General features: G+C 35.5%; 1 protein-coding gene across 3 annotated transcripts in view; it reads right to left on the reverse strand.

Moving 5' to 3' along the window:
- The window catches only part of LOC113076066 (MAM domain-containing glycosylphosphatidylinositol anchor protein 2), a 75,421-nt gene extending 65,837 nt beyond the window's left edge, over nucleotides 1-9,584 (reverse strand). For all 3 annotated transcript variants that reach the window (XM_026248729.1, XM_026248730.1, XM_026248727.1), the window contains exons 1-2: nucleotides 9,450-9,584; nucleotides 1,226-1,400 (exon numbers count right to left, since the gene is read on the reverse strand). In XM_026248729.1, the coding sequence (XP_026104514.1) occupies nucleotides 1,226-1,400; nucleotides 9,450-9,569 (295 nt within the window). In that variant the 5' untranslated portion in view covers nucleotides 9,570-9,584. The remainder of the gene's footprint in view (nucleotides 1-1,225; nucleotides 1,401-9,449) is intronic.
- Between the last annotated feature and the right edge of the window lie 4,512 nt (nucleotides 9,585-14,096).

Raw genomic sequence — 14,096 nt, forward strand, 5'->3', positions numbered from 1 at the left:
GTTTTTGAGGGTTTTTGTGAAATTGATTATAGATGCTGATGAGAAATCCAGTTCATTTTAGTTATGTAATTAAATCTTAATCTCTAAATGTAAAGAAAGATTCGTACACGATGTTTAAGAATTCTACATCATGAAATATTCCTTTAAGAACTCCACATACTCTCAGAGCTGGGATGTTGTAGTTTTGGGAAACACAGGTTTGAATTTGGCATTTGTTTTCATTCTGGTCCTCCTCTCTCTGCTCAGTAATGTCATAATGTCTCCTCTCGATCATCTTTAGTGATAAAAACGATGCAATTCCCAAAACTGCTGTCAATCATTGGCAAAATCATAAACGAGATGGATAACATAAAGTCTGACATAAAAGGCCACTGATGTCATAGAGTCTGACTTGGCTTCTACACAAGATCTCACTGCGCTCACAACGTCAAATCAATCGTAAAAAAAAACAGAACAAAATCACGCAATCCTTAAACTTAATGCATTTTTACGCTTACACACTTTGAAGAACTGCTCAGATCTAATGCACTTTCTTTAGCAGGAAGATATAGAAACTTGTTTTTTAAAATAAGAAAATTAATTGCGACTTTCCTGAAATTAAAAAAAAAAAAGGTCTAAACTCGAAACTGCAAGATATAAACATGCAGTTCTAAAAAGAAAAGTCTGAATTGTGTGATATAAACTTATAATTTTTTTTTTGCGATATGTAAAGTCAGAAAATAGGGACTGTACTCAGAAACTCTTGCAATATCTTTCAATTCTGAGTTTATTCACTAGTTTATACATTACTTTTTGGTGAGAATAGAAAAAATATATAAATCTGAACTTTGAGAAGAAATGTCGCAATGTTTACAATTCCTTTTATTATTATTAATATTATTTTTAACAATGTGAAAGAAATGAGCTTCTATAGAAAATAACCTTCATTTGCATTCGGTTTTATTCTTTCTGTTAAAGAGAAAAAGAGAAATCATCAGTGAGATCTCTGTAAAATCTCAGCTGTTTCTCCTAAACTGCTTCTCAAATGTTTCTCCCACAAAAATCTAAAAAACACTCCAGTAATCTCACGTCTCAAACTGTTCTGCAAATCAAAATTCAGATCTCAATTTGAACTCAAACGTTTCTTATCAAATGATCTGATGTGTTTCACATTGATTTTCTGGATGACGACAGTGTTATTGTTTCATCGCAGGACATTCAGACAAAACATCTGAGCTGGACTCACAGTAGACGTCCACCCTGATGGACTTGATGGCCGGTGAACCCAGTCCGTTCTCGGCCTTGCAGTAATAGCGTCCGCCTTGATGTCTCTGGATCTTGGCGATGTGGAGGGTTTCGTTGAACACGCTGGAGTCCTGGAATCGGTCCGAAACACTTCCTGCTGTCTTGGTCCATCGAATCTGCATGAGGGGAAAAAAAACACTTGAGTCTCTATACCATTTCACACATTACGCACCATTTAGAGTCTAATGGAGCGCTGAAGGAACCATATAAACATGTTAATGTTGCATGAATCAGTGCAGAAGCAGCGATGCATGTCTGATGCATGTGGATAATCTACATCTATAAAAGAGTTTCACATATTACAGCTGCAAACGGCCTTTGTAACTCAACTCTGCTGAACACCACAGAAAAATGCAAATTACTACAGGCAATATCTTTTATTTTTTATGCACTGTCCAATTTTGGTTTCTAAACTTGTATTCTTTAAGACTAGTGAAAAAGAAAACATCCAAAATAGATATTTACTGTAAATGTTTATTTTATGGCATGTTACCTGTTTGCGTCTATAGATTTCAGTGACAATAAGTCTCTTTAAAAAGTTTTTCCTCCACTTCAGCAGCACTTACAAACACCAAAACTTAGAGTTTTATTCCCCTCTATAGTCTGAAGATATTTACTGAGGGGTTTGTCAATATATCACTCACCTGATATATTTTTTAACATTTTATTAAAAAATACTGAAAATGTATTTTTTTCTTAGAGTGATAAAAAAAACTGAAATCCACAATCCCTTTTGTAAAAACTCTTTAACTTTGATATGTACACAACATTTAAAGAACCAATGTTCAGACTAGTGGAAATAAAACATCCAAAAATACATTTAATCATTTGTTTTATTCTACTTTTTCAACTTGCACTATATAGATTTCGATTCCAATGCATATTATTAAAAGTTTTTTCTCCAGTTCAGAAGCACTTACAAACACCAAAACTTAGAGTTTTATTCTTATCTATATTCTGAAGGATTTTACTGAGGGGTTTGTTCATATATCACTTATCTGTTATGTAGTTAACATCTTACTTCTAAAAAGTTGGTTAAAATAAAAAAATATATATATTTTTTATATTGTGTGTTGAAAGTATTTCCTGATTTATGGAGTGATAAAAAGAGAAACCCAAAATTCCCTCCATAAAATCCTTTAACTCCAATAAATTCTGAACCAATGATTATTTGTTCTGTAAATGTAATGCAAATCAGTGCATATTTCATTAGATAATGCATCATTTGAGTATTTAAACATAACATTTCAAAATACAAAACAAGTGTCTTAATGCATCATGATTAATCAACTGGGAGTAAGATGGTGATATCTATTTGTTAAAATTTGTACCCAGTTCTCCTGTGGTGTCTTGCTATTTTGTGCTTCTCTTTATAGGAGCCGACAGCGTGACTATAACCCCCCCACACAAGACGTAACATCAGCCTGAGCATCAAAACTCTGCAAGTCAAAGCTTGTTAGTCTGCAGAAATCTGGAACGCAGGTCTGAAATAAATGTGGATGCACCAATAAACACTGAACCTGAAACTGCAGCGACCCGACCTTGAAAACAATGAATCATGCTGTGAATTAAACTCGCGGTTTACTCTCTAGATGATATTTGCTTTAGTCTATGTACAAGCAATCAAACGCAACAGCTTTCACAAGCACAGACGAGATTTGTGAGAAACGTATTATTATTATTCTTGAAAAACATTTGCAGCCAGCTCTCGATCCTCAACTCAACACGTCTGACATTTTCAGTTGAAGTTGCATCTTTCTACAGCCGTGTGTGTGAAGATGCTGTGTGGCACTATGTCACAGTCACTCGTTTGTCAAACAAATGCCAGCCCAAGTCCTCTGGGAGTCCCTCCTCAACATTTTGTCTCGACAATGCCAGTGTCAATTTAGCTAGCATGCTAAGACGCTGCATCCTCTGCAATGTCAAGCGGAGTGACAAGGTGATACCACATGCTGCCATTCACTTTATTTCACCATCGCGTCCCAGTTGAGATGGAGATTAACCGTCGTGTTCCTCTAGAACCGAGGGGAGGATCTGATGAGGACTGAGCGTCCCAGTCATGGGATCTTGGGAAAGTCGAGACAGGTAGAGGGAGGCTTTGTTTTTGTCATTCTGTGTGAATCGGGCCGACCAACTCATTACTGGCATAAATGTAACCTCACGAAAAAAATATGCTGTTTTTTTACAGGCACTGTTCAAATTCAGAGACCTAACAAACAAAGCATTGACTGGAATTAATAACTCGAGTATTAAGTATCTTTGTTTCGGTTTCTTCTTTTGAATGACGAATATATACTGTTAATAGCTGCTGATATAGACCTCTCGTTCCTCTCAGAAATGCACAGAATGCATGTGTTAGTTTGCCGTCAGCTGTAGTCTGTGCAGTGTGTTCCTGTGCAGATTTTTGGTCCAAAGTTTTCGATGCGAGGCGACAACACCGTCAGCTTTCGTCGCCGCTAGTTCTTTGAAGTCTGCTTGGTGTGTCCCAGCCTTAAAGCCATGTGAGCGAGTGTTTAACACACAGTGTTGTGATTCTGGGTGAAAGCCAGAGCCTTAGAGGACAGACAGACTCTAAATCCTCACTTTCAGTGCTTTGTGATTAATCTGACAGTCATTTTAAACTGAGTTGTCGTTGTGAATATGAATCGAGTCGGTCATGATCTCTGTGAGAAGATTCAACCAAGACGAGCTTCTGCCGGAAACCCAGCAAGAAAAACACAAACGATATAAAGCCTTGCTCTCATTTCTGAAATATACAGGTGCTTGTCAAACTGCCGAGAGAATATAATCAGGCCTTCAAAACACAGACTTACAACAATTCAAGTAAAGATCTCATGAAAGTTGAGACTTTCAGGCAGGGACTGTGGGAGTTTAATGAGTTCATTGGTTCGTCCCTTCATCCCCATTAAATCAGATCACAAATGCAGACATGGTTTTATGTTTACGCAGCACGATGCACAGAAAAAACGTATAAAACACAGTATAAGTCATTATAATCAGTAATTATGTCCCCACTGGATGCATCAAATGCCTCGTTTGTACTGGGTTTTATTGGCTTTGTCTGTTTATGTCGGGAGACGCCATAACAGTGTTAAAGGGCGTAACATTTGCGTCACACGCTTGAAGCATTCAGCCAATCACAATGCACTGCATTTCTGGCCAATCAGAGCACACCTCGCTTTTCAGAACAATGAGCTTTGTAAAAATCGAAGGCGGAGCATAGAGGAGCAACAATAATGTACATTATGTGGAAAATAATGTGTTTTTTTAAACGTAAACTGCATAAACACATTGCATTACACCAAATAATGTTATTTTTAGCGCTTCATATGACCCCTTTAAGTAAGTCAAGTCACCCTTATTTATATAGCGCTTTAAACAAAAAAGATTGTGTCAAAGCAACTGAACAACATTCATTAGGAAAACAGTGTGTCAATAATGCAAAAAGATAGTTAAAGGCAGTTCATCATCTCAGTTCAGTTTAAATAGTATCTGTGCTATTAATTTATGACATATTACAACATATTAAATACATATTAAAGTCTCTTCTGCTCACCAAGGCTGCATTTATTTGATCATATATATTGTAAAATTGTGAAATATTATTACAGCTTTAAATATCTGTTTTCTGTGTGAATATATGTTATAAGCTTGTAAATGCTGCTTGATCTGTGCAGATTTCTCTCCTGATTCAGACCAGAACACTTTTTCACTGGAGGAAGAGTTATTATGGATTATAGACTCTATGTGTTTGAGTTAAAATCATCTTAATGCTGGATGTGTTTCAGGTTTTGTCTTCTCCAGATGTTCACTGATGGACTGGAGTGCTGTGGATTATTGGGATGTTTTTATCAGACTCTCATTCTGACGGCACCCATTCACTGCAGAGCATTCACTGATGAGACACTGATGCAGTGCTACATTTCTCCAAACCTGATGAAGACACAAACTCATCCTGATCTCAGATGGCTTGAGGATGAGCACATATTCAGGAAATGTTAATGTTTGGGTGAACTACTCCTTTAAATGTGAGATTTTAAACAAACGCCTCTATATCACGCTTCAGCAGTTTCTAAGATAAGGATCTGCGTCTGGTGGGAATGGAGTGTCCTGACAGCGAGTGAAATAGACACTCGATTTGCCCGAGGCTCTAATTGAGATGCCGTTCGCCATCACCATGATTCTGCCAAAGTATGCCAACGCACGCATGGCCAGTAAATCACTCTCGCGACCTGCTGAAATCACTGCTCTCCAAACCCCACACTTTGCCTCCTAATTGCTTGTTTGGTTTTTGCATGGTGCCGCTCGTATAGGAAATGTGTCTGAATCAGATGATGAAAGCAGTTAAAGGCCACAGCGCCACGCAGATACAGCAGAACATTTACTGTCCATATGAAAATATGCAAAACATAAAACCGCAGCACAGGAATATGTGATCAGAATGAGAACGCAAGAATACCGAAGTCAGAACTGCAGAATATCAAGAAATGAGACGTGTCTTTCACCACAGCATGAATCTGATGGAAATCTTGCATGCATGCATGAAGAACAAAAAAAGAAAGAGAGAAGGAATGAATACATTCCATAAGGGTCACAGTGTGAAGAATTTGCAGGTTTTTGTTTTTCGAATCATGAAATACTGTAAATCAGTCATCATACATTTCAATTTATACATTTTATGCATTTTATGCATTAGTCCTTGCAATAAGGACTTACGCAGAATATCAAGAAAATACACACAAAAAATGTGTGTGTGTGTGTTCATAAAAGCTTTGGTCAAAATAATATGGGAACAGGAGACAATCTGTCCAAACTACTTAAAGAGGCATTTCACTTAAAATTACCGTTGTGTCATCTATCATTTCCTTGTCCTCATGTCATTCAAACCTGCATGACTTTCTCTTGTCTGTGAAACATTACAGAAAGCAGAAAGTTCACACTGCTCCTCTTCATACAGTGGCGTGAACATAAGCTGCTGAGCTCCAAAATGACTTTGTGGAACAGAATGATCCCGTTCGGGTGAAGTATTACTTTAGTTCAGCGATACATTCACAGACGTGATACTAACGGTTGGTCCTTTATTATTCACATTAACACACTGTAATGAGCACTGAATCAAACCATGTTTGGAGAAACACCAAGATCTGGATCAGCGAGTCCAAGTCAAAGCTCGGCGTGGCTCTGGACCGGATCAGATGTCTTCCGTCCTAATGAGGAGACACAAGGAGTCTTTGATCGTTTTCACATTTTAATGAAGCGTCGGAAACGAGATGAGTCGTGGTCGGTGTGTCGCACTAATTCAGTGGGCTTCACCTTAAATATTAGGATCAATACCTGCCGCGTGTGACTGTTCCGCCACAAATTAACAGCTTGTACATTGATCAAAGAGGAATTAAATATTAATTAGGGTGAATGGGCAGAGTCAATCTCCAAAAATCACATTTCATTTATCCAGTCCAGCAGATTGAGCTGCAAAACAACCTTCTGCCACGGCTAAATAAAGCACAGCGGAAATTAACATCCGAGCAAGACAGACTTCTTTAAAAGATCAAGCCCAAATCGGATGAATGCTGCTCACAAATCACCAGAATTACTGTACAAATCTTTTCTGTCACTTGACTGTTGCTGTTCATGTTATAAATAAGAACAACCAACATGATATCCATTGAAATTTAGCTTCATATTTTCTATTTCATAAAAAAGTATTCAAACTTAAATGAAAATATAAAAATGCTATAATAAACAAAAACAAAACAGTGTTGTTTTCTGTCAGTGACCTACACATTTTTGCTTCATATTTTGGGGATTTTAGTAACTACCATGATTTTTAAGAAAACCCAACTTGTTTAATTTTACAGCATGTGCATTACTGTATTTCCAGAAATGTTTGTTATATTGGTAAGCCGATGAGATGCGAGACATTCGGATCGATATGCAAGCTTTTATTAGACAGAGACATGGTCATAACAGGCATGGGTCAAACACTGGCAAACAGGTATATAGAGGGCAAGACACAAGAGTAATCCTCGGGCATGTGTGGGTCTTTGATGAACGAATAATATCCAGAGGACTAAGCAAGAGGGGTAATCCAGAATCCTGAGCAAAGGGTCAAAACAGGACTACAAGACTAAACTATGAAAACTATAAACTGAAACAAGACTATGGAAACAAGGAACACGGAAAAAGCTTATGTATCGCAGCTATGATTAGGAGAGGGATACGTGCAGAACAATACTCGGCAGTGTGTGAGGGGAAGCCCAATGCTTATAAAGCATGTCTGATGATTGTGCTGTGTGTGTGAGATTGTTATCAGGTGAATGTGATTGGTGCAATGGAGCATGGGAAATGTAGTCCAGGGTGTGTTGTATAGTGTGAGAGTCGATGACCTCTGGTGGTGAATTAACAGAAGTTCAGTGACCGGATCATGACAGAGGCACTTGGACTTTGAATCAAATAATGTTTTGTTAATTTAACTGTAGCTGAAATAAAATAAATTATTTAAATTAGATGTTAAATTTTTAACTGAAATTGGAAGTGAAAAGACGTTTTGGTTGAAGTACTAAAATATATGTAAATAGAAAAATAAAATAAAATAAATAATAAAAACGACAAATGCCCGCAACAAAATAGAAAAAAAAACTAAAATGAAATGAAATGAAAACTGAAAACTGAAAAAAAATACAAATATTACAGATTAATTACTTGTTACAGTAAAACATATTTCTTGAACTTAACTTTTGCAATTTATCTTTCCCAATTTTATATAAAAAATTATAATATTTTCTATATTTTAGTATAATTATCTTGATTTTAAAATATACAACCTCTTTGATTTTGAACTAATGATCAGAGAAAGTCTGAAAGAGATCTAAATCAATCAAAAAATAAATGTACAAAAATAAACAAACAAATAAGTTACCACATTGCTGTCACTATAAGTGGACATCTTGGAATAAAATGCTCCAAGATCTGACCTCATAAACAATTTCTGGTTGAAGAGCAGTAGTTCAGCACATAATATGACAGATATTTGATATTTCATGTTTTAACTCTGCATCAAAAACCCCTTAATGTCAAAAGGCTCAATCCCCACCATGCACATCATCTCTGAGACTCCAGACGTCCAGCACTTACTGTCCAAAACTCACAGCCATCAAAACCAATCTCATCTCGCTTCTGGACAAGACAAGCAAGAGAAAACATACAAACAAACAAAAACATGCAAGTTTATTAATCTGTCAGTGGGCCAAAAATGTTTTATAATAACAAAACAAATAAAATAAATAAATAAATAAATAACCAGGCAATGCCTCAAACAAACCCCTTTTCTTAATAAATCAACCACACAACATTACACAAAGTGTCTCAATAATTATGGTTATTAGGGATGCAACGATACAAAATGTCTCCTAAAATATTGCTAACCGATTAATTCATGTTTATTCCACCTTACAATTTGTTCAAGTGCAAGAAACTCATGCTTGAACTGACGTGGCTACACCGAACTCTCACGCCACATTTATTTATTGATTTTTGTGTGAAAACGGACAGAATTTAAAAGCTGAGACTTTGATCTTATCAGAAGTCACAAAACACAAAGCTCTTTGCTGTTATTGGATGGGAGCAACATTACAAATAATCTTTAGAAAAGGGAAAACCACATACCTGGCAACCCTGACTTCAATACACAGTTCACCCAAAAATGAAACACATGGCATCATTTACTCACTCCCAAATTGTTCCAAACCTGTATGTTTCTTTCATCTTTTAAACACAAAAGATATTTTGAAGAATTCAAAGCCATTTTTCTTATGTCATACAGCTTTGGAACATCTTGAGGGTGAGTAAATGATGCCAGAATTGTTATCTTTGTGCGAACTGCACTTTAAAACTACAGGTGATTCATAGAGTCAAACAGAACCTGAGTTAACAACACTATTTTTTAAGGGAGTGCATTATCATGTCAACTTTGGCAACCCTAAATTCTAGAGACCTTTCCTTCACACGAGTAGCAGTTTTGATACATATTTCAACCCCCTTTTGATTGACAGTATGTAGCGATTATATGCCGATACCGATTATCGGCCGATATATCGGTGCATCCCTATGGGATGTTCAGGCAGTGATTGACAGGTGGTGGTCATCTCTCTCTCTCTCTCTCTCACCTGTGGTCGTGGATGTCCGGTGACCAGGCAGGTGAGCTCGAGCATCTCTCCCTCTCGGATGGTGTAAACCCTCTCAGAGTAACGCTCCTCCTCCACGTTACACGCGTGACCCGAGTGCATGATCCGGACGGTCGGAGGCGCTGTGAAGAGAACAGAGCGAAAGCATCACAATCATGCGTCAAACACATCCCTCTCTCCAGCTCATCACTCTGTATCGAAGCATGAATCCTCATATTGTTAATCGTGTAAACGCACATGTCCTTGAGCAGAATGAGTCAGCTTCACTCTGCATCACACGACAACTACCTAGACGACTAATTCAGCTTCTAACAGTCCCTAGAGAAGCTGGGCAATAACTAATGAACATGCACGCTAGTGTCCGACTCTTTGATTTAATGCAGAATTAAAAAGAGTGATATTCAGGATCTCCTTCATGATTAAAGTTTCTTCATGTGCATTCTCTGTAATTTTTTAACTGTGAAACATACAGTTTGTCCTGAATATATATTTAAACTACAGCTGTTTTTCTCTACAAAAAACAACAGGATTGTTTTTCCAAGATTTTGTTTCTCATTCTGAAGAAAACAGCGTTTGGTTTTGTGCATGACCTCAATGACACACTTTGACCCTTATGGGAAAGAAGGGCACTGAAATAAATAAATAGATGATTCTATTCACAACCAACACATTTTATGGAGAAATTAAATGGTATTTTATTTTGTTGCATTTATCAGCCATCACTTACATCACAGTATGCATTCATTAACATCACCTCATGTGTGTGTGTGTTTGTGTGTGTGTGTTAAAACAGGTCATGGAAGAAAGAGTATCATGCTAACGCTGTGTCTTTCAGGACGTACTTCATCATTTGATCCGCTGCTTTAAAGAGCACAAGCCTCATTAGAGCAGAAAGGTGCTGCTTTCCTTTCATGCATTTAGAGTCTAATCTAACTCATTTACATCTCAGGCAGAAACGGGAGGATTATTCATCCAGATATTCACTGGAAACACAAACGTGGCAGCAGTCGGTCGTCCCGAGGGCTTAACGTGTTATTTTTAGCACACATTTGTGTTTGACAAAGAAAAGTCAAGAGAAACTCATTAAGCGAATGAGAGGTGATGAACTCCAGCAGACGACGACGGGTCGCTGTAATGAGACACGATTACTGACATTACAACAAACTACAGCCAACCTGACAGATCTGAACACTGTGACACGAATACATGCTGCGCTCAGCAGCCTTACACACACACACACACACACATACATACTCACACACACACACACACACATACATACTCACACACGCGCTCACACACACACACACACAGATACACACACACACACACACACACACACACACACACACACACACAGAGATACACACACACACACACACACACACACACACACACACACACACACACACACAGAGATACACACACACACAGAGATACACACACACATACACACACACACACACACACACAGAGATACACACACACACACACACACACACACACAGAGATACACACACACACACACACACACACACACAGAAATACACACACACACACACACACACACACATAAACACACACACATAAACACACACACACACACACACATACACACACACACACACACACACACACACACAGAGATACACACACACACACACACACACACACACACATACACACACACACACACACAGAGATACACACACACACACACACACACACACACACAGAGATACACACACAGATACACACACACACACACACACACACACACAGAAATACACACACACACACACACACACACACACATAAACACACACACATAAACACACACACACACACACACACACACACACACACACACACACCCTTAATGGAAACAGAGACCGGTTCCGTTATCATCAACTAACACTAAAAATAAAACTATTAAAAAATCATTTAATATTTTGTTGAAAAAAAAAAAAATAGAAATAAATAAAAATAATACATAAATAAATAAAATGTAATAATCCATCTTCTAAAGTGTTTGTCTAATGTAGGGTTGTGTGAAAAAAAATAATAAAATACAATAAAATAATCCATGCATTAGTCCATCCTCTAAATGGCTTGTGCTATGTAGATAAATAAATAAATAAATATTTTTTTCCAGCTTTTCCTTTAATTTATATAATATAATTCAATTATGATCCATTTTCAAAAAAAATTAATAATAGAAAAAATTAATAAATAAAATAAAATACATGAATAAAAAATGGACAAAAAATAAAATAAAAATAATCCATGCATCCATTTATTAACCCGTCCTCCAAACGGTTTGTCCAATAGTATGATTGCTTGGATGAATAAAATAATTTACATTTAGTCATAGCAGACACTTTTATCCAAAGAGACTTAATAAATAAATAAATAAATAAATAAATAGATTCTCACAACTGCTTATCTGATGTAAATCAATGATATTAAAACGCCACTGCTCTTCTAACGAAAGCGAAAGATTTACTCACACAGGACACAGATGTTTGTTTGGCTTCTCTGAGCGTTTACACTTCTGATCTTTAGCTCACATCATTCAACTTTAAAAGCTTCGTGTTTGTTCAAATATTTAGCCTGCAAAAATCTCAGACAACCTTGATCCGATCCAAGAACCATGAAGTTGGGAGCCGTTCCTGAAATGAAATATTAATTATTTTTCTTATTTTTTTATTTAATTAATTTTTTACTATTTATTATTTTATAGATTTTTTCTTATTTAATTTTATTATTATTGTAGTTGTTATTAATTTATTTTAAGTTCATTATTATTTATTCATATTTATTTTTATTAGGCATTCATATCATCCTACGTAGGACAAGGCTTTTTTTAAAAAAATTTGTTTTGTTTTCTTCTCTTATATTTTATGGATGGATTGATTTATTTAAACTTTATAATTTTGCATTTATTTATTTTTAATGAATAGACTTGAAAGCATTTTTTTATTAATCTTATTTTTATTTCATTTTCTAATTTGTTGTAATTATTATTATTATTGTTATTTATTTATTTGAACTTTATTTATTATTTTTCCTATTGCCTTGTGACGGATGGATAGATTTTTTATTATATATATATATATATATATATATATATATATATATATATAATAGAATCTACATGACCCTACACAGGAGAAGTCTTTTTCTTTTTTTTTTTGCTTTATTTAACTTTTTTTTATGGATTTATTTAAATTTATAATTATTTTATTTTTAGTTTATTAGATATTTTTTATTGAATAGACTCCAGCATCCCCTTGACTTTATATAGAAGCATTTAATTTTATTTTATTTTTATTTTATTTTTATCTTTTTATTGCCTTTTATCTTTTATGTTTTTTTTTCATATATATATATATATATATATAGGATTATCATTGTCCAGTCATGTAGTTATTTGTCTGTTTGTGTTGTGGAATACGGTATGTTACAGTAAAAGGCTGATACTGGCACTCGACAGCTGCTGATCTTCACAGGTTACACATGAGAGACCAGGAGCATGATGGGAAATGTTTGTTTATTTCACCAAAGCTTTCTTCTCTGGAGAAAAGAGTAATGTACATGTCCAGAAACACAGAAAATACTGCAAGCATTGGTGTATAATATTGGCTCTTTACCAAAACATGTTCTGCTTTCCTACAAATATGGAATTATTGATGTTTGAAGAGTCGTGTTTAATAATGTATGCTGCATTTATGTAAGCCTCTCTCTCTTTAACGGTCCGTCAGCATCTCTCCGTTCTGAACGGGTTCGATAGATAACACTGTAGTGCTTTATTTTCATCTCGACACTGTACATCTAAAGCAACACCATCAATTTGCATTTTAATTATGTGCTGTCTCTTTAAGGAAATTTAAATTCTCCTGTCTTTTGTTAAAGTCAGTGCTGCTTCGATCACATTACACAATACAACCTTTTATTCATTTATTAAAAATATATTTAATTTAATTTAATTTTATTTTATTTTATTTTATTTTATTTTATTTTATTTTATTTTATTTTATTTTATTTTATTTTAAACCCTCACGTCTAACCACAAAAAAATTAATAAAATAAAAACAGATCTCATATTACAGACTTTGATTTCTAAAAGACATTAATGTGTTCACGGCTGATTGACATTTAAGCAGAACATGGAGGAAAAATACAGAGAGAAAGACGAGGACATGATATTGTTTAGTTGCACGCAGCTCCAGTTACTCAGGAAAGGTCACTGGTAATTGAATTTTTGGTTTTTCAAATGAATTTATCTCTCAGCATAGATTAGGCTGTGACCTATTGATGAAGAATATTTATCTGCGCTCGCCGAACGCCAGCAACAAAGAGCTGGAATTAACACGCACAAGATCATGATTTAGAAAGTCACAGACTGCTTTAAAGCCCGTCATACAAAGGTTTTTAAGGAAATTAATGTTTTTATTCATCAAGGATGGAATAAATTGATGAAAAGTGACAGTAAAGACTTTTATAATGTTCCAAAAGATAAATGCTGTTCTTTTGAACTTTCTGTTTATCTGTGAATCCTAAAAAATTATGAAACTAAATATTAAATATGAAACAATATTAATAAGCAAATGTTTGGACTAGCGTTTT

The sequence above is a fragment of the Carassius auratus genome, unplaced genomic scaffold (genome assembly GCF_003368295.1).
Source record: "Carassius auratus strain Wakin unplaced genomic scaffold, ASM336829v1 scaf_tig00018493, whole genome shotgun sequence".
Lineage (NCBI taxonomy): Eukaryota > Metazoa > Chordata > Actinopteri > Cypriniformes > Cyprinidae > Carassius > Carassius auratus.